General features: G+C 39.4%; 1 protein-coding gene across 1 annotated transcript in view; it reads left to right on the top strand.

The window, feature by feature from the left end:
- Positions 1-21875, top strand: part of lim2.1 (lens intrinsic membrane protein 2.1) — a 33090-nt gene that overhangs the window by 1252 nt on the left and 9963 nt on the right. Inside the window, 4 exon segments of the mRNA XM_046411472.1 lie at positions 486-555; positions 20403-20529; positions 20614-20763; positions 20765-20823. Coding sequence (XP_046267428.1) covers positions 486-555; positions 20403-20529; positions 20614-20763; positions 20765-20823 — 406 coding nt within the window.

The raw sequence follows: 21875 nt of genomic DNA, 5'->3' as shown, positions 1-21875 counted from the left end.
TCATTTTTTTCAGTGTTGAATCCTAGTAAAGGAAAATGTTTCTTGTGTAACTGACTGTAATCTATTCTTTAAGGTTTATATTAACTTGTTCTCTAACTAGTTCTCTTCCTCTAATGATCAAAAATGTCGATCTGAAGCTCAGTGCTGTGGCTGATCTGTGAATAATTTTCTAATGAATAGTAAATGTGACAGCTTCCAATCAACCCGTATCAGTTTCATGTTTGAATTCAAAACTTTGTTTTAAGTATAACCCATTTTGGTTTCATTTTGGTCTGATTATGGTGCTAGATGAAAGGCAGACTGGGATGATCATTTTTTAAAAAAAAGCATCAGTCCAGACCTCCACATTCAGTCCATTCACAACAAACCATCAAACCATCAGCTGTCAATGTTTTGTTAATGTTTTTCCCTCTGTACTATAGCAGTAACATATCTTTTGCTTTCAGTTTAATGTTCATATATATCATTTATGTGCTCCTTTGTAGTGTTTGGTTCAGACCTGGCATTTCCTCGGATCTTTGACTGGACCTATGCTTATTATTATGAAGCTCTGGAGTAATTGAAATGCTTCAAGCTGGCATAGAGCCATTTATTTTCCACATTATTCCCATGCATATCCATCCCCTGCCTTCCTACACAGCATGATTACGTTTTTAAAAACATAAAATCAACATGACATGCTGAGGGCAGACTTGTTCTTATGTTGCTATTGCTAATGAAGATATCTGCAATTTTAAAGCATTTAGCAGCACTTTCTGCCTGGGCTTGCCAGGCTACTGGTTCTCTTAGTGCTCCCAATGAGCTCATAGTTCCATGAAGCAGCTTCTAAATGAAGTGTTTCATGTGTGACAGATCCTGGATTTGATCTCCAGCTTCAGCTGTTTTTACAGCAGAGTCTGAATGTTCTCATACATGATGTTGACATGCATTTTGCCCTAGAGAACAGACAGCTCAGGTTTACTTGAGACTCTAAATTGCAAATACATGTGTGAGTGTGTGTTCCCCTGCAGCGGACAGTCCAAAGCGTTCTCTGCATGAAAGGAAGATGAAGCAGCTAAATCAATGTATAAATGTAGTAGCCTTCAAGAGCAATAAAAAGCAGCTCTAAGGTAGAGAAGGTCTTTCATAATTGGCATCTCTGGGTCACTCTTTTCATGACTGTGTGCCATGTGAGGAGTAGTGTGCTTTGTCAAAATACAACACACTCTGTAAGGCAAGGCTGCTGTGACTGCATTCAAAACTGGAGTGTGGGACTGGAGGACTATATCCTCATTGTTAACAAGAGGAACTTTTCTTTCCACTCATTTTTCTCACTCAGCGTTTCTGTTGTTTTTGGGTTGTTGACTTGTAACGTTTGGAACACATTTAAAAAACCTAATGAGATGCCTCATTTAACTTTAATGTGAGCTCTCTGACTGCAATAACGTATTCTAGTCTTTTCTGTTGTATTAGCAAAACAATACTGTAATTAAAGAGTTTGGTCTAGACCTGCTCTATTTGGAAAGTGTCTCTGTTTATATATTTACTTTTTATATCTCACAGGTCTGAGTATGTGAAGCTCTGTGCATTCCTTCATTGTTGCCAGACAATCATACAAAGTGTAATCCTCTAATTTAAAGTATATACTGTAAGTTTGTGTCAACTCTGATAATGCACTAATGAGCACTGATAATGTAGGCTAATAAGCACTGGTGCTCAGTTCAGTTCATTTTTTAACAGTCATATTTGAATTTGAATTCGAAGCTTCTTTGTTTAATCTTTATTAATCTCAGTCAAACCCATGACAAAACATTCCATAAAAAATTTTGTCTTAAATCTTATAACTTATTATTATTATTGTTATTATTTCCAGAAGCTGTTGTCACCAGTTTTCTGCACAGGACAGACAACAGACAGTCATTTTCAAAGATTTGAGCTGTGTGCCCTCTGCTGTCTGTTCCTGAAATAACACCTCTGAGGATGAATCTGATCATTCTCATTCATCAGCAGCCAAATTGCAATGTGTTTGTGTAGCTCTGGGATTGGGAAGGAGGAAACACACCTGTTTCAATTGGAATCAATTGTTCATCCCGATTTGTGTATAATGTACCTCTGATTTGCTTGTAATGTGAATGGTATGCGTATTAAAATAGTCATTTGTGCTGGTGAGATCACAGAACATGGGTTTACTGTGGCTCCTGTGTCAATATTTGCTCTTGAAATTGAGCCTGGTTCTTTGTTCACGTGATCTGTGCTTCATCGCTGTGACCTTTACTCCATAGCTTCATGTACCACCACCTTTCCTCTTCACATTTGATGTGAAAGTGATACGCTGCAGCAAGCGATTGTGAAGTTGTGCATACATTTAGCCAAAGCCTCTCAAGGGTATTTTTCATGCACTTTAGAAGCAGCTTGGTGTTAATGGGAGCTGTGAGGCAGACATTACCCAGAATAACGACTTGCAAATGGGTTGAAATGGTAAACAGTATATCAAATGAAAAGAGACAGAGAGAGAGAGATGATGAGATGAGGTAAAAGCTTTGTAACAACAGAATGATGCTGTCATTCCCATTTTCTTTTTTTATATGATTGGCCCTATACAGTAGTTTAGGGGAAAATAAACGTAGAAGAATATTTCTCGTTGTATTTTCTCTCTTCCCTGAGCACACTGAGAGGTGTATTGTGAAGGCGCACTGTAGCTAATACAGTGGGTTTATGAGTGATATAAAGGTACTTCTGGCCAGCCTGTATATGCAGCTGTGGGCCTTGGCCTACTTACTTCTTCACTGAATGTGAACCACATTGTAGAGATGTACAGGTTTTGGGGGCAGCCGTGGCCTAGAGGTTGGAGAAGCAGCTTGTGACCGGAGTGTCGACAGTTTGATTCCTCCACCGGACTGGCCGGAAATTAGGGTGTGGTGGAGTGATTAATGAGAAACTCCCTCCATTAGCCAGTTTGCTCCCCGGGCGTCTGACAGTGGCAGCCCACTGCTCCTGTGTGTGTTTCACTGCATGTAATTTGCTGTGTGTTGCATGTGTGTGTTCGACTAAGGATGGGTCAAATGCAGAGGACAAATCCAGTGTGTGTAAAACTATATATACTGCCAATAAAAAGTTGATTCTTCTTTTGGATGAGCCAAAAAATATGGACTAGAGATACCAGTTGACCGCTTTGTAGGTTAAACGACTAAGCTAAACATTAGTGATGTCTGATTTAATATACTGTATCTCAACGCTTTCATTTTTTCACTTTGCAGGTGTAGAATGTATTACTCTTTGCTTGGGGTCAGCATTGCAATACTGCGTACTTCTCTCCCACGAGATGGCTGTACATGTCACCGGAAAAGAACCTCACCAAAAACATTTTTTTTTTAAAACAATTTCGAAACTTCACCAATGAATCATAATGCTCCTGTCTCCGCTTGCAGCTCTGGAGTGCTGAAGAAGAAGAAGAAGTGCCCTTTAAAAGATCATTTTTATGGCCTTTCTCTTTTATTAACACTTTATACATGGAAAAAAAAAATAACATTCCAAAAATAAAGAACAGGCAGGGGATAAAGTGATGTGACAACTCACAAAGGTTCCAGGCCAATTTTGAAACATTTAGAGAATTTTGCCTCTGGCCTTTTCAGACTCGAGCCACTGCATCAAAATGTGTTGCATCCAGACCCATGGAACTGGTAAAGAAACATGTTCAAAGTGCACAATCAAGCCAAGTCCAGAAAAATAAACATTTCATACGATGCACATTTGCAGAGTAAACAGATATTGTAGTTGGGTATTTGGGATGATCTTTAAAAACTGAATACACATGAAGCAGGTTTAATCAAAAAAGATTTTCTGTGCAAAAGAAAGCCAAGTAAAGTGCAAGAAATGCCTGTCTTTGTGAGAGGAGCAGGCTTCTTTTCTTGTTTTATATTGTCCGCAGATTGAATAGGCAGCGATTTCCGAGGTGCGAAGAGACTTTTCTTATGACGCCCCGCTGTGCTCGTGTATTTACACATTGAACACTTCATTGCCTGAGTGAAATTTCTTAAAGCTTTCAAAAGGTAACCAGAACGCAAAAGATGATGCAATGGATGAGCTGTGAGCTGCCCCATTGCACAAAGTGTCACCTGGAGACAGCTGATCAATACCAAAAACTGTTATGAAGCTTTTCACCAAATATTTCTTTTCATGTAACTGTTTTTCCTGTGTCAGCCCCAAACACCTGAGAGCTCAAAGAAGTACTGATGCTGTCGCTGTTCCTACTAGTCACCAGGAGAGGTCAGTAAAAATCAATTCACTTCTTTGATTTCCCTCAGGAAGACACAAAAAAGAAAATGAAGGGTTAAACCAACATACAACACAGTTTTCTTAGAAATAGACATTAAAAGTTAGACAGTAAATGTCAATATTACACACATAAAGAAAAATGAGAGAGAGTCACAGCACATTACTCACTAATCCCAGAAACCTGATTCTGGTGTGGCACTTGGTATTAGCCTACACGATCATGCTTAGCTATTCTCCTGTTTGAGCACTAGGTGTCACATCAAGACAGTGGAAGTCGTTCCTCATGTCTGCTGAGGCTACAGGTCCAGACCATGGGGAGGGTGAGATGTGGGCTGTTCAGCTGGGTGCAGTCTGCCACCACATCCCTGCCTGTCACTAAATCCTTTGAGACTTTTACATAAAATTTGGTTCCAGAGCTGAAGGGCCCTTGCTACATAGATTAGTGATACCACAAATCTGTCTGTCTTGTCCTTAACATGTCATTTAGTTTTCTTCATCTTCCTCTTGCTCACATTAGAGAAGTCTTGCTTCTCTCTAAATGAATCTGACCTTTTTCACAGTAGACCTTTTCTATGTTATAGTGGGACAGGTAGAACTACTGTGCTAATATTAATGATGTCTCCGTTCCAACAACTGATGCAGTGCAATTAAGAAATGAATAATGTTATAATCATAGCTGTGTTTGATTAGTTAAATGTCTGCAGTGAGGATTCTTATGTTTTGCTGTTGCATTTGCTAATTTCATTTTCAGTTTATTTCTGCGCTCTGTCCCTTCTTCCGCCCTCTCTCGATTTACGCTATCCTCCATTTCTCATCTCTCTAGCCTGACTCGGCCCTGCTGTTCTCTTCAGCAAGCTTTCCATACGGACTCTGTGTGTAATATCATTATCGACTTGCCAGTGGAAAAGGGATTTATTTAATATATTTGAGGAACAAACCACTAGAGGCTTAAAATCAATGTCTCTGAGGGTTCAGGGAACTGTCAGCGGAGGCATTATGTTATCAGGCTGGCTGTGCTTCATGTGTCCCATTCTCTTTAACGTATCAGTGGCGTCGGGATGAGTACGTTTGTGAAGCTTCCACATTTGTAGCTTCTTTGCAGCAACATGCATACTTGAAGCGTTGTAGTCCACCATGCACAAGCTCGCTGGTTTTGCTGATAGTGAGCTTCATGTGACCGTTGCTGCACCATGTGATGAAGCTCTCTATCAGGCTTCTGTTTTCCTCTGTAAGAATAATCTCAAAGTGGAGACAACATATTTCTCACTGGATATTCCTCTCGACACATGCATTCTGTTTCACCTTCTGTTTTGCTTAGTTTCGTTAAACCATTTTAAGCCGAAAGCTCCATCGCTTTCAGATCTGACGCCTCGTTGGCTACCAGCAGTGGTCATTGCAAGGAAGATGGATGAAACCTGGCGGAAGAAATATGAAGTGATTAACTCGTAACTGTTTTATTCCCCTTCAGTCGGTTCAGTGAACCTGCTGTCTGCTCTCATCGGAGGATTTTAGCATTCATTTCAAATCAGGAGAATGAAACAACACACACACTCTCCTGTGGAAGCCCTTCGTCCAACATCAGGACAGTTGTGACAAAAACGTGAACTGAGAGTTTCATTAAAGTATGTGTGTTGGTTTACACTTAGGGGTTAATCGGTGAAAGGTCTGATTTCCAGACATGAGCGTTAGAGTCCAGTCTCAGCCGGATCTGCAGCAAAGAAGATCACTGCAGAGAACCCTTGACTAAAGGGATTTGAAGGCGAGGCACTGCACAGATAGCTTATCCCTCTGCTTTTAAACTGGAATCCTAATTGGTCTGTGTTTTCAAAAATCCATTTGTGGATTCGTCATCATTACAATTGGTGGGAATGTAAACTTTTGCTTTTTAAAATAACAACATTTTACCAAAACAACCAAGATGCAGTCATTTAATAAACAGGTTGGGTGGAGCATAGCAACATTCCTGAGGAAACTCTCAGGAAGTGATGTGCTTTATGCGGCAGAGAAAGAACTGGAGCATGAGTAATGGCAGTGGTTTAAAAAATATGTATATATACATCAGTAGAAGACACCACAAGCCAATAATACAATTACTAAAGACACCACTCTGAGAAGAGCTGAGCCAAAGCTATAAGTTTATGAATTAATGCACACTAACAACACTAAAAAGCCTCTTTTGTGTCTGGCTTGTATTCAACAAGGCTGTCTGATTGTCACCATTGCAATGTCAAATAATATTTTACTCCCCTGAAGAGAAGAACGTACTTGACTAAAACATGATTCTATATAGCATTACCAGATAATTAGCAACAATTGAAAATATATATGGGTAAACATTTCCCTACATGCATTTTGTAGATTAACAGTCTCAACTTTTCAAAATACTTCAGTTAATTTAGACAAGTTTTAATATTCTTTATTTTGCTTGGCGGTTTTTTGATAGGATTTAGCTCTTTCTGTGATGTTTATCTTATCTTAAAGAGAAACAATTTGGGAAGTGCTAAAAGTTCTATAAGAATTCTTGTAGCAGATATCCATCATTTTGAGATCAAATTAAAAAAAATGTAATTAATGGTTTAGCTATTTGTTTTCATCCAGGGCTTTACACATCCCCTGAGATAGAAAAACCTTTGTAAATATGCAAAAGGTGGTGCATTAGATATTCACTTGGTATAACAGGGAAAATGTACATTTAGAAATCTAATTTGCCTCTGAGACGTTTGAACACTTTGAGCAGTTTAGTGTATTTGGATTTGACTTGGACCAGTTTTACTGATTATACACTAGAGGGCACTCCGGCTAAAGGTTTAAAGTGGCATACACCAAGTTTACGTTGAGGCATGTGGTGGTTGTACATGCACACATGTTTGCATTTAATTCTTTTACATGGACTTGCTTTTTCCTCAGAACAGCAAAACAACATAAATGTTATCAGACACAATACTCAAGTCAAACCCTCAAGTCTCATGGTAACCTTTAAATCTGTCAGACATTTGAATTGTTAAGGTAACAGAGGATGCACCTTTTAATTCCATCAGCTAGAAAATTATTTTACTTCACTGTTTTTATTGTGAAGAAAAACTGACTTCAAAACTGTTTGAAGCCTTAACAGTCTCTAGAACACTCTCTGAATCATGTAGCTAAAAACCCTTAGGATGTACTTATTCATACTCATGCACGGGTCAGTCAATGAATCAGTCAGCTTCCTGTGCAATGAAGGTTATGTTGTCTTGAAGTCAGTACATACAGCATTACACCCACACAGCATCTGGAAAACAGTGCTCAGGTTTGTTAATTTGCTTAGTACAACGATGACATAAAGTGAGTTGAGATGAAAAACTGTGGAAGGTGTATGTTTATGTTATAACAAGCTATAAAGCTTGATTTGTACATGAAACTGTACGCATTTAAGCAAAGAGAGGGAAATATTCAGCATTACTGAATTAATTCCAAGCAAAAAATCCTTAAAGGCTTTTATTTTCAATTATTTACTATTTTCTAGTAATAGTAACAGTTGAGTGTGGAAAGAAAGAAAGAAAGAAAGTACTTACTTTAGTGAAAGAATACTATGTCATGTATATGATTGTTTTTTAGAGTGGAGCTTGGCGTATTTTCTGAAGTCATATTTAAAATGAGTTATATTTAAAATGTATTTCCTCTCAATTTCAAACACCTTTTTTTTTGCCAAGTTTGTGTTTTGTTTTTAAATGTTCCTCTATGTCTAATTTCTATTTAAACATCAGCCCAGTCCAACCTCATAGGCTGATAAAATAAATAATGAAATGATAAAGAAGCCAGACATTCCAGTGAGAAGGAACATGGGAAAAAGGGCAACAACAAATTAAATTAAGGTTCTCATACGTGTGCGTATCATTCATTTAATGCAGCTCAACAGGTTGACCCTGAGTCTTCCTGTTCTGCTGCAGTGTTGTATGTGCAAAAAGTGCAGCACTTTGAGCATTTGTTTCAAGGGTCACATCCAGTGTTTAATTAAAACTGAAATTGTTCCATATTTTTGTTTAATTGTTCCAATATTCTAAATCTGTTCATTTACATCTTTGCTTTGGAAGAGAGGACAGACTGGACAGAAATAAAATAAAGATGAGAATACGTAAAATATAAAATCTAACATAATGAAACATATGTAGCTGTTGCTGTACATTATGTCTAATTTATTCGTAAAGTTTGACGGACCTTGTACAAACTAATACTCTGCATTAACTACAGCAATAATTTACCTCCCTTTAGTGTTTCATTTTCTTGAAATGTTCCTTAAGCCAACACCTGCCCTGACTGATTATGGTAAGCTGTGTAACAATAAAAGAAGCTGTATTATTGTTATTGTTCGCATAAACTGCCCACCAGCTGACATATTTATGTATTTTCACTCAAGGAGTTAGTACATATGTATATAATAGTCCCACTGCTTTTCCCCAACTGTGTGGTTAATTATCAAAGGGCCATAGCAACCTGCCTGCATCCTGCTCTAAAAACAATTCACGCAAAGAGATTGTAATGTGAAGAACAGGCAGGCTGGGCCACGGCGGTGGAAGGGGGTCGTCTACGGTTTCGGTAGTGGGGTAGAGGTGCATTAGGGCGGACTAGGAGAGCACTTAACAATGCTGAGGGGGTCGGTATGAATGAGGGGACAAATCTGTCTCAGAGTAAGAGCACAAATGCAGAAGAAATGCCATTTCGGTGCTGTTTCTACCCTACATGCTAAGATTTATAGTGCTGTTTCTGTCAGACTGATAGCATAAAATGATCCAACAGCACCCGTATGGTCATGGACATTTGGAAAAGAGGCAGGCTGAGAAGAGCCACAATGAGCAGTGCAGGTTTTAATTCCCGGCTTTTCCAGTGGACACATGTCACCTAGACCCTACCCAAGGTGAGCGAGTTGCTGGCCAGGGCTCCTTGGCCGAGGCACTCCAGCCCGGCCCCTGATAGACAGCTCTGTTCATCCCCATGTGAGTGTCTGCTGCCTGTATCGACTCCCCTCCAACGCATAATTCCATTAATCAGTTCAATTTCCCTGTGGGCAGTGGTTTATTTCCGTCATCAAATGCTTGATGAAATCTTTAGACGCTGCGTATTAGGGAACAATCCCTACAAATAGCTGATAGTGTTAACCAGTCACAAGCTGCGCTGAGGCATCGCTCAGCTCTAATTTGAAGGGGAGTGAGGTGATAATGCGATGTGTCATCCTTTTGTGGGCGTGCATTAATGGCGCCAGCCAAGATGGCAATTGATGGTAAATCAACTTCTTCCAGCAGGAAGGGAACAGAGGAGGGAGGGGGCTTGGGTTGTAGGAGAGCGAAAGAACATTGACTGGCAAACTGCAGAGCCACAGCGGCCTTTAATCCATTACTTCTCCTGATGGGGAAGGTTTACAGCATTTGAGCCATAGATGGCATGTGCATTTCAGTCCCTCTTTCTCTCACTCTGGCTGAGCTGCTTGTTACTGTGAGAGGCCCATGTGTGGCGTAGAGGAGAAATGTGCTTAATTAATTCCGGTCTTGTTCATTTCTTTTTTTTTTTCCTGAACAAAAACAAAAAAATAAAAAGAAAGCTAATCGTCTCCCCTTAATATTCAGTGTTAAACTCCAAAACACAGCACATAATTACTGAACACGTGTGTCTTGTTGGTGTACATGTACACCAGCAACCTGTTAAATAAAGTTTCTGGCCTCTGTGTAGCCTCTGTATCCATGCACAGCTGACCACTCACAGGTGCAAATGTGATCAATGTGGCCAGATTTATCCATCCATCCATTTTCTATACCGCTTATCCGTCAGGGGAGCTGGAGCCTATCCCAGCTGACTACGGGCGAGAGGCGGGGTACACACTGGACTGGTCGCCAGCCAATCACAGGGCCAACACACAGACAACCAAAGACAGACAACCACACACTCTCACACTCACACCTAGGGGCAATGTAGAGTAGCCAATTAACCTAATGTGCATGTTTTTGGTATTGTGGGAGGAAGCCGGAGAACCCGGAGAAAACCCACGCAGGCACAGGGAGAACATGCAAACTCCACATAGAAGGGCCCAGACCGGGATTCAAACCTGGAACCCTCTTGCTATGAGTGACAGTGCTAACCACTGCACCACCGTGCCACCCGGCCAGATTTATACTAGATAAAATTCATGGAAATATTGGCACATCCAACTCACGTCGTTTCACGTCATATGTCACACCTGTCAAGTACCTGTTGAATGAGATTGCACATTCAATCAAGTTTCTTCCGTAGGGTGGCTGGGCTCAGCATTGCTTCTTCATGTTGAAAGCAGCCAGCTGAGGTGGTTTGAGCATCTGGTTAGGATCCAGGCCAGACCCCAACGAATGGGGTCTGATGTGTAGAGAGATTAACGGATCTTTCTACACGTTAGCTTTAACGGTCAGCCGCATATCTACCGCTTCTGATGAAACCTTCCAGTTTGGTCTACAACTACCTGCTCAAAAACAACTGTACTTAAAAATAAATTATCACGAGCTAGTGACATTTGCAAGGAGACTTCTATCTTACTGAGACTACCAAAGGCCAGGATCTTTTCTGCTCTGAGGTATACCATGAATTTGGTGCTGTGCTTTGTTGTGTAAGTAGCATATCATTTTAAGTGATTCATGCCTCTCCAAAGGCTCCTTATCTACCAGCCACCCAAACACCCTCAATGGTGTTTTCATCACAACTGCTGGAGCAGCTACCATCTGTTTGCTCAATGTAGCCAGCTCCCAGCAGGCTCATCCACAGTGGATGCACAGTGGTGACAGCACAGAGATGCCAAATGTGTACATTTGTACACATTTTTTTCACAGTAAGGCACACAGTTATTGTCTACAACTACAGGTACACAGTACTACACAGATAAAGATTTTACAAGCAAATATATAATCTGCTGTTTAAACATAATTACCCAACAACACTGAGTAGTAAAACTGGCCACAGACCGGTCAGTATGATTAAAATGCTGCTTACGTGTAGTTTAATGCAGCTCTTTTCCTGTAAAAGAGTATTAGTAGTGTGCTGTTACTCTTTTTATTTGGAGGGTCTATATTGTTTTCTTATTGTCCACAAATCCAATCAAAAGAGCAACATAAACAATGTACTGATTCTACTATCAAGTACTATGTGAGAGTATCTAAAGTGCCAAATACTTGAATTCATCCAGTGCTGAAAATAGTCCTCATATATAAATAAATAAATGCTCGTGGGGGCAGCCTAGATTTTGGAGAAGTGACTTGTGATCAGAAGGTCACAGGTTCGATTCCCCCACCGGACGGGCAGGAAACATTTGTGTGTGGTGGAGTGATAATGTCTCCACCCTCCTTAGCCGGCTGATGTGCCCTTGAGCAAGACACTTAACCCCCAATATGCTCCCCGGGTGCTTAATGCTCACTGCTCCTGTGTGTTTCACTGCATGTTGCATGTGTGTGTGTTTCACTCAGTGATGGGTTAAATGCAGAGAAGTAATTTTCCAGCTTGGGATTAATTAAGTAACTTAAAAAAAAAGAAAAATAAACAAAAAACCCTATTGCTAAAGAATGGTCTGTTTATAAGGTATTGTTACTTTCTGGGAATATATCACGGTAACAGAATAAATTTTATGACATATTTGGTGGTTAAATGTGCTGAGTATATTAAACTGTGGGTCTGAATGAGTTTGAGGAACTGTTTCTTTCCATTTTGGGGCCTTTATGCTTTTAATAATTATCTGATGGCTGCTATTAGTTGCTTTGTGCAGTTGTTTGAGATAGACTTGTAAGCTACAGCTTTTAGCTGTAAGCTGAAAGTGTTATATTTCAAAACTGTGAGCACTTTTGGGAATTCATTTTAAAATCAGCTCCATATATTCTCAGAAAGTTTCAATATATGTAAATATATGTAACCCTTCAATTTATCTGAAGGCAGAGACTCCCAAATTAGAGTTAACATCTCCAGTTTTGAGAATTTCTTTTACCTATGCTTAATTCATAAATAACTCCCCACTTTGAAATTGTTAGTCCGTGCAACAAAATACTGCTTTAATGCAGTTTTTTTAACTAGTGGCACTGATACTTACGCTAAGGTTTTGGGACCAGAGCCTTTCTCATACTAACATGGCCTGGATCTCGGCATATTTCATCACATTGTCATCAAGGTATATGCATTTGTCCTGTGTAGATAAAAATTCTGGGACATCTTCCCACAAGGAACCTATAAGTCATACAAGATCAGTAAATGAAATGCATTAGGAACACAACAGCTCAAAGAAAACTGAGAATAAATGCCAACTAAATGACAATAGAAATTCAATGAATAACTTTGCCTACTAAACTAGAAAAGACAAGATTATTAATCACTGAATGCACACAGAGTTCGAGTCAGTGCTATATGACAGGACATGTACAGAGCTTACCGGCTACTTACATCTATTTTTTGGGCTCACATGGTTGAAAAAAATATTTTACATAGATGCCAGCATCCTGATGAAATGAAGTATCATACATCTGTTCTTTCTGATTAGAACTGGACAAGTCCAATCACAGAGAAATATGACAACAAACTCTCAGAGCTTCCAGTCATTGGACCTTAATATCTGCATTAATACATACACAGTGTCTTATCAAAGTTGTCTTATCACGGAGACCACACTTCACACAGCTACCGCCACCCGTTTTAACGTACACACTAGCATCTTATTTCCCTATGAGAGGCATTTTTATAATAGCCAATTGTTTCTCCATCCCAACCAACACACAAACCTCAGCCAATAAAGGAATCTATGAGGAACCCTATGCACATTTCATCACACAGCTGCAATGAGTGTTCCCACAATACGCCATCACTGACAGGCAGGCTAGAGATGAAGAATGAAAGTAATATGCACAGGTCCTGCCCTTAATTTGTACATACATTCTTCTGCATTTACAGAAAAAGCAGGTGGGGGAGGGGGAGGGGGCTCAGGCTGGGCTTTGCTAAGATTCTCGTCTTTGGCAGCTCTGCAATGAGAAAGACAACAGCTGTTCATTTGATGCCGCCTGCACCTTTGTTGACCCCATTTCTGCCTGTGCGGTTGCTGAGACAGTGAAGAAATTAGTTTTATTACCCGCTCCTACCACGGCAGGTCTAGCTGTGATTCTGCCCAGATTCTGTCCATTACAGTGGCCCCTCTGTCTGATTAGCCCAAACACACTCACTAACATGCCAAATCACTGCCTCACTCAGCCGACGCGAACCTCCACTCACTGACAAACAGATGGAGAAAACAGCAACTCCAAGGCAGATAGGCAGACCCGTATATGACAAATGTGCTTACTTAAATGCAGACAGCAAAACGAAGCTGCTTTGTTCCAGACCAAATGTCTAGGACATGACAAATATAATAGCCAATGCATTTGCAAAGATAATTTGAAAGTAAAATAACATATTAAGACATTGTCATTTGTAGAATCTTGTAGGAGTATAGGCCTATGAATTCTGTCAGGAATGTGTCTGGTTTTACTTTTAAAAATAAGGATCAGCTTTCAGTGTTGGATGACAGGTTTAGTTCATGATCTAATCCAACACTTCTGAGTCCGCAGACATCATGACAGCTGTCCTGAGTGCTGATCCTGGACTGTCCTGGACACTCACAACACGTTAAACTCTTGTTTTGGCCTGTTGAGTTTCAGAGCTGCCTTGCAAAGCTTCCACTGGATCAGTTGTGGCTGTCTTGGTCTCTGTGATTTTTGTGTTTGATCCTGGTCAGCAATCACAGGCCAGTTTTGGTTTGTTTATCTCCTCCCGGAAGAGTAACACTTTCGTTTGCAATTTAATCACAAACATTGGCTTGGAGTACTACATCGCAATTGATATCTAGGGCAAGAAATAAAACAACAGAAATGACACTTACATGAATTGAATTATATAAGCATGCCAAATGATTTGATGAAGTTGGACATATAGCACAAACTGATCCATTCTGGCCCAGTTTGCAGGGTACAGTGACACTAATTCATTTACTTGATCATAACTTTGTTTGTGTCCATCTCTCTCCACGTCAAACCGATCACTTGATGTTTCATACACATTTCATGCATATTGTCCGTTGAGAAAATATTAGCAAAGATATATTTTTTACAGATATTACATGCTATTTATGAATCAAATCTGAGGTAGTCAGAATTTAGTTAGCAAGTTTTTATATGAGATTATTTATGTATATTTTAGTTTCAAGAAATAATATATAGATACAATATAATGATATATAGTCAGTTCTTATAGATTTGATTCATATGAATTATTTGCAGTAGTGACGTCCTAAAGGGACTAGCATTTTCCTAATTTCAGATCCCTCGTCTCCAAGTTAAAGGGTTTTTGATTTTTGGTTAGATGATTGAAATAAGGCCTGTGGTCAACATAAGTTAAAGAGATATCCATACTGTGTTCCCTCGACATAATATCCATGGGTAAATACCCTACTCTTTAATGTTGAAGTGTTTATGTGTCTTAAAAGAGGTGGGTGCTAACAAGTGGCTAAATGGGACTACAGAGGTTTTCAGGCACATTAAACGTCATCACACATAATAATGGTGCTTATCTATTCTCTATTGTTTAGCTTTGTTGTGTTGCAACAATCAAACAGTTCATTTTTATCACTGGGTTTTTTTTCTGCAATAATCCAAAACCTAATGGAAAAAAAAATCCCATTTGCTTTTCATGGAGGGAAGCAGGGAGGTGCTTACTTCAAGGTTTGCCTACAAAAATACATCATCAGTGCAGCACTCTATTTATTATTACAATGTAATTATCACCGTTTATTAGGCGTTAAATATTGTTGCACAATATAAGAAATTTAATTAGATGTATTGGCATACCAGGATAAAAGGTTCAGAGATTACACTGCTTTATCTAAATACAGATAAAGACTGATAAATGCCGATTAGCATTTATTGACTGAAATAATCCACAGATATAAAATAAATCACTGGGGTAGAGTGAGATGTGATGTCACATGGTAGACTAGTTTTTCTGTGCAAAAAAAAGAAACAGGGTCATGTCCCAGCGTGTTGAAGGTATATTACGGAAACAGTTTTTATTTTGTACCACGGCTGACATTATTCATACTACGTTATTATGATTATTACAACTGTTTTCCAGAAAACAGATTCTGCAAATTACACATAGCAGCAGAGTGTATAGACTCCACCTCTGTCTACCCCCCATCCTTTTTTATTGACTTTATGCACAAGAGACATTTTAACAGAAATACCCTTTTTTAATATGCACTCCCAACACAACAGCAGCCTAAGTCATATCGATTGTGGCTGAATTAAAAGTACCTGATGCAGGGCGTCTCTAATCCGCAGGGTCTTTTAAGAGTCACCTGGTCTGACAAATGGGCCCTTTTAAAGGAGTATAATGTGTTCTTAAATTATTTTATTGATGGGAGGGGGACAGCCACTCCAGGTACCCATACAAACTGACTTAACACGCTGTGAAAGGGTCAATTTGGCCTCCATTTTCCATTTCTTCGTTATCTGCATTTAGAGCCATGCTGAGAGACTCGATGTGAGCTGGGTTGGGTTTTGAGGCAGTTTGGCAAATTTCAGCATTTGCTCGAGTCTGAGAGGTTCTTCCATTGCACAAGAAATTTGATAATAATTTGTGTTTTGCTGTATTGTGGGCTTGTAGGTGTTGTTGTTGTTCTGACCTCAAAGAACTGCTCTGTATATAGATGTATAGATATCTACATTTAGCTATTTTTATTTAACTTTTCATTTAAAAAAAAAAAAGAACAAAGACTGGTGTTTGGTCAAAATACACTACAGCCTTTTTTCATTAATTGTAACATTTGTTCTTTTTTGTCTGTCAGTGCTTTCAATATCAAAATGACGTCTATGGGAAGAAACTTTTGATATAAATCATGTTTCTGAAAGGAATCTAATCTAATCCACCAAACCTGAAAAGTGACACCTGAAAAAGTGACACCTGTAGCCTCAAAAGTGTTGCTTGACACTTTAATTCTTCATGGCACAAAAAAAAAAAAAAATCAAAAATCTGCCCTCTCAACAGTAGGTTTTCACATGATAAAAAGTTTCTCAACGCTATCTTTGTTTGTCAAATCTTCTAGAAGAAAGAGTGTCATGCAGCAGTCAGCCAGAATGACATTTTGTCTTTCACATGTCTGTCAAATTCCCCCCTGAAATCAAATGATTAATGCTCAGTGGAGGAGAAAAGGTGTGTAACGCTTTTCAAATCAGCAGACTCTATAAAAAGGGAGAGCACTAATTGCATTGCTGCTTGTATGACCTCTGTTTAAGTGCATGAAAGCCTTCTGCAAAGACAGGTGAAATTGCATTTTCAAGTAACATTTTAAAGGTCCATGTGGGCACTCTGCCTAATAAAGCCATTTGTAAATGACTCCACTTTTAGACTCCATTAGGAAGTGGAGCAAGGAACATGTTGTCATAGGATTCAGAGTCAATAAGCATGTAATCAGGACGCCCAGAGAATGTAGCAACCAGTGAAGGGGATAATTAATGATATTGCCTTATGAACTGCTTAATTACTGACTGCTGGCCTCCTCAATTGTCCTTCCCAAGTGCTCCATTTGTTCCCTAGTAGCCATTATGCTCTGATTGACAGAGATGGCAACCATGGGAGAGAATGAAGACATTTGAGGGAATATTAATGGGCTATTTACACATGGAGACCAGGCTGAGAATTACTGGGACCAGTAATTAATAAGTCTGAAGAGAAGAGGTCAGGCTGCAGGGACATTAGCTTTACAGTGTAAACATGATGCACAGGTGGTTACAAGTTAATCCGTGTCAAAATGATGAGGCATATCGTTGGATAAGATAAAATGTTTATATACACAAAGCTGTTAGTGTAAAGTCACTTAGTTGTTCATTATTGTTAAGAAATCACAAGTGACATTAAAATAAATCTTTACTGCAGCAATTATATAATAAAGTATATATACTTGCTTTGTACTAACTATAATTTAAAGTGTAGTCACTCATCCTCAGGTTTTTTCGCTATTGATGCCGTGAGAAGAGAACAAATACAAACTCAAAATTACAATAGCAAAATACAGCAGAATAGAAAACACACACACACACACACACACACACACACACAGAGTTATCTCTTTGTTTGATCATTTGCTTAATACCCAAGGAAGATGGAGAACAAGTAGTGAGACTTATGAATGGGGTTAAAGGGGGTTAAAGCACGTGAGAGTCAGGGAGGAGAACCAATCCCAGGTTTCAGAGTGTGTGTGTGTGTGTGTGTGTGTGTGTGTATTTGGGATCTAGAGGGGAGCCAGAATTATTCAGAACCACATGACTCCCTGCACCTCTGGGGTCCAAGTCTGGGCTTTGTATATCCAGACAAAAAAAAAAAAGGGAAACACTGCGTACACTCAACAGGGGTGAAACTCAGAAAACAGCCCCCCTCTCTTCCCCCCCCCCACCCCAATCCAGTGAACAACACACACAAACACACACATACGCAGCCTGTTAACTGGTGTGTGAGTCCACTGACCCATTATGACCTGTCCTTTCTGAAGGCAACAAAGGTGGGAGTGAAAGAGGTGTGAGATCACACACATTTAAATCAACTGGATGAGTGCTCTTATTCATGCAATACCCACTGGGCCAAGCACTGACAATGTCCTGCTTGTTCACTGCCTATAGATATTAGCCCGGGACAGGCTGACGTGGTTGCAGTAACTGCTACAGAGCTCATCAGATTTAATCATTGTTTTCACAATGTGGCCACATCTCACTGTGTACTGTTAATAGTTCAGTACCTGCTGTGTAGACTGAAAGGAAATGATTGACTGATTGATTACAAATCTGTCCTGAATCTGTCCATCTCTTCATAATGGAGTTTTTATATATATGTATATGTGTATGTATATATATGTAACACAGCTCTGTGTGTCTTGTATTGTTTTATGCAACTGTAAGTTGAAAATCATAAAAAAAAATTAAGATGTTTTTAAAGAAAAAGCCACATTTGTTCAGAAAAAGAAATCTTCAAATAATGGATGCAGGTTTACATTTATTACTTTTGACCTATCCCAGTCTATCCCAGATGACCCCGGCAAGAGAGAGGTGGGTTACATCCTGGACTGGTCGCAGGACAGACACACAAAGACAGACAACCACTCACACACACAGTCACACTTAGGGACAATGTAGAGTAGCCAATTAACCTAATGTGCATGTTTTTGGTATTGTGGGAGGAAGCCGGATTAAGTGGAGAAAACCCACGCAGCCACAGGGAGAACATGCAAACTCCACATAGAAGGGCCCAGACCGGGATTCGAACCTGGAACCCTCTTGCTATGAGGCGACAGTGCTAACCACTGCATGTCAAAATAGATTTTTATTTAAAAATTGAATTTCAAATTTCATTTGTCACTGCCCCCCCAGCTTTCAGACAATCAAATACCCTTCGACCAATATTGACCAACGGCAAACCCCACATAATATGCATCACTTCCTTTTTGGTCCTCAAGGCATGAGACTGATCATTTCCTTTTCTTCCCCAAAAGTATCAAATCAAATCGGCATTATATCATTTGTATTGATAATTTAATTTCTTTTGGCTTAGAATGAGAGTAAAAGTATCTCCTGAATAGACAATTTTGTGATAAATAAAAAAAAATCAAAGAAAGAAATTTTGTTTCCAGAGGTTAGGTTGCCATAGATATACATATACAGTAGATGTATACATCTAGTCTGTGAAATGTGCCTCTGCCATCACCATCTTGCAGTGCAGTTCTGGCCCATTCACATAGTACAAAATAACAGGAATTTGTGCTGATTTTAAATGTTCTAATGACAACAGTGCCCAAAAGAAAGAATTTCACAGAGGCAGAGTTATTTTACAGTTTCCTATTGTAATGATCGTGTTGGATTGAATATATGAAAATAACTGTTATTTTTAGCTACCATAAGATTAACTGAGTGTCCCAGTACCAAAGACAAGCTAACTGATGTCAGCTGAAGAAAATACAGATGACTATTTAAGTATATAAGTCACATAAGATAACAAGATGCTGCCCATTATTAATCTTTTTATACATTTTATGGGATTAAAGCTAAATTTGAGTTGGTCATGTCTCCTGTATAGACATACAGTCCTAAGTCATTTCCCTCGTGTGCTTGTTTTCATTTTCTCTGTTTAACCCTTCAGATACTCTTGCACCCCTTTATGGCAATATCCCTTGGAGTTTATGCAACAGCCAGGTTAACATTATGTTAACACTACTTAAAGTCAAACGGTTTTTACTTTGGCGCCCTGCTGAGTAATAAACCAGTCTCACAACCCAGTCGAGGTAGTTGACCAGCCAGTTGCACAGCATGTGCAGCTTTGTCAAGATAAATAAAGGAAAGGAGATGTTATTTTCTGTGTTTGCTTACTGTGTGTAGTTACAGCAGCAGCTAAACAGCTGAGTAGAATAACTGAAAATGTTCTTGCGCTTTTTAACAGGTTCTAACTTTCTAAATATGGCTGCAGTTGTTCAGCTTACTTGTTTAAGTGCCAGGAGGCATTTGATTGGCTGAAAGGTGAGAAGACAGTGACCAACACCATTGTCAGGACATGACATATGAAATACAGACATTATGAAATGTGACATAATGAAATGAAAAGTGGCAGTATACTGTATAAAGCTGTTGTTGTCAATAAATGCCATTATGAAACAAAGACAGACTTTTGAAAAATGGTTTTATGATAACATACATTTGTTTTATCTCATTATTAAAATAAGAAGTAATGACTGATGAATAGCCATCATGTAATTATAATAATGAGTTGATAATTTTCTTGAATTATTTCACCATTATTGCTTCATTTGTATAAAACATATACCAACAATACATAGTTGCTTGCACAAAGTCTATGTGTAACATGGACTCTTAAAATATATATATATATATATATATATATATATATATATATATATATATATATATATATGCAAATTCTGTCTGATTATCAGGCTACCTCACTACAAACAAAGACTAGATTTCTTTTTCCGTTACATTTTCACTTGTCAGAAACATCTGCTTAGTTGGTCAGAAAGGCAAAGAATGAGATGCATTTTCAGATTTATCCATGAAAGTGTGAACATTGCTTTAGTTCCACCTTCCTAATTTCAGATCCAGGCCTCCCAGGGACAGGAAGTGTCAGACTCAGGGGGGTGGCGTGCTGCTTGAATGGGAGCGTTTGCTCTTGGAGTCGGAGTTCCTCGGTGCTGGGTTGATCCCAGCTGGAGCAGCCGAACAGGCCTAAGCCCCTCTTTTCTCACTGCCCTCCCTGTGGATTAAATGGCTTTCGCTTGCCTCTTTTTCCTTCACTTGCTACCGACAGGAGTGGCATTTCACTTCTTCTTCCCATGGCCTCAGCAGATGAGGTAGCAGTTTTCTGTTTTTCTTCTTGCTCACTTGGAAGGAGCAAATGACCAGCAAGAACTCAATTAGCAATATGTCCCTATCTGCTGGGGGTCCGACTTGCTTCTTGTAAATCCTGCATCAGAGATCAAGCTGGCCTAAGTGAAGTGACAGCAAGTGAGAGAAAAGGGTAAACGAAGTGTGTGTGGGGGGAGTGGGGGTGTAGGCAGCATCTGCCCACATACAGATTTGCTTAATTGGGTTTGACTCCCACAATTACAGGGTAATAATGGCCTTTTCAACCCGGCCATGTCGAAGTGAATGGCAGTTGCTTTGCACACCCGCATGCTGTCAGATGGTTTATAGCAGACAGCGAGCGACAGAAAGAGGGGAGAGAGATGGGGGGAATTGGCAATGGACTTTGGTTAAGCAGTGGTTATTGAGTCTTTGATAGGACTCCAGGAGGCCAGGGCAGCAACAATGACAGAATTAATGGGCAAGGCACGATGAGAATGTCAGCTCAGTTGGGGGGCTGCTGTGGCCTTTGAGTTGCCTTCTGACGCCTCTGTGAGTGTGCTCTCCACAACACTGTGAAAAGGCTTGACCTGTTTGCTGGTGGATGTGATCTTAAATGCATTTTTTTTTTTTTTTTTTTTGTTACGGACTATTGTGTTTATCATAGTGCAACACACTGGAGTTTATCTCTGAATGAGTGAGTAATCCAATGAGGCCATGATCAAGTGGATATAATTTTGTTAATGTGTACACAAACAGTTATCAGATGACATGCTTTTCAAAATGAAGTGAAATACACTTGAGCAAATGGCAACGATGGCAGAGGAAGTTGCATACCAATTTAAGTCTGCAGTGAAAGACTAATCCAGTCGGACAGAGAATCTGACTTAGATAATGCACTAGAAGAGGAAAATAAGTTCAAATGTGTTTACTCTGCCATTTATGCACTGACTCGGGTCTACTTACCGACTGCTATTTTTTTTTTCTTTTTTCCTAGAGAAAAACTTTGACCATCTACTGGAGCAATTTTTGGACACTTTAATAAGGGAGTAGAATTGTGCTTCTGAAAATACAGATACAAGAAATGTGTCTATAATGCATCAGTGTGTATAAAACAGCATGTCACTATTTGTGCACAAGTGTGTGTGTGTGACACAAACACACACATAAACATACACCCACACACACAAAAAGTTTCCAGTGTGGGCCAACTTGTATGGACTTTAA

This window comes from Scatophagus argus, chromosome 14, assembly GCF_020382885.2.
Source record: "Scatophagus argus isolate fScaArg1 chromosome 14, fScaArg1.pri, whole genome shotgun sequence".
Taxonomy (NCBI): Eukaryota; Metazoa; Chordata; class Actinopteri; family Scatophagidae; genus Scatophagus; species Scatophagus argus.
The sequence above is the reverse complement of the archived record's forward strand: the minus strand, read 5'-3'. Positions and strand labels throughout refer to the sequence as shown.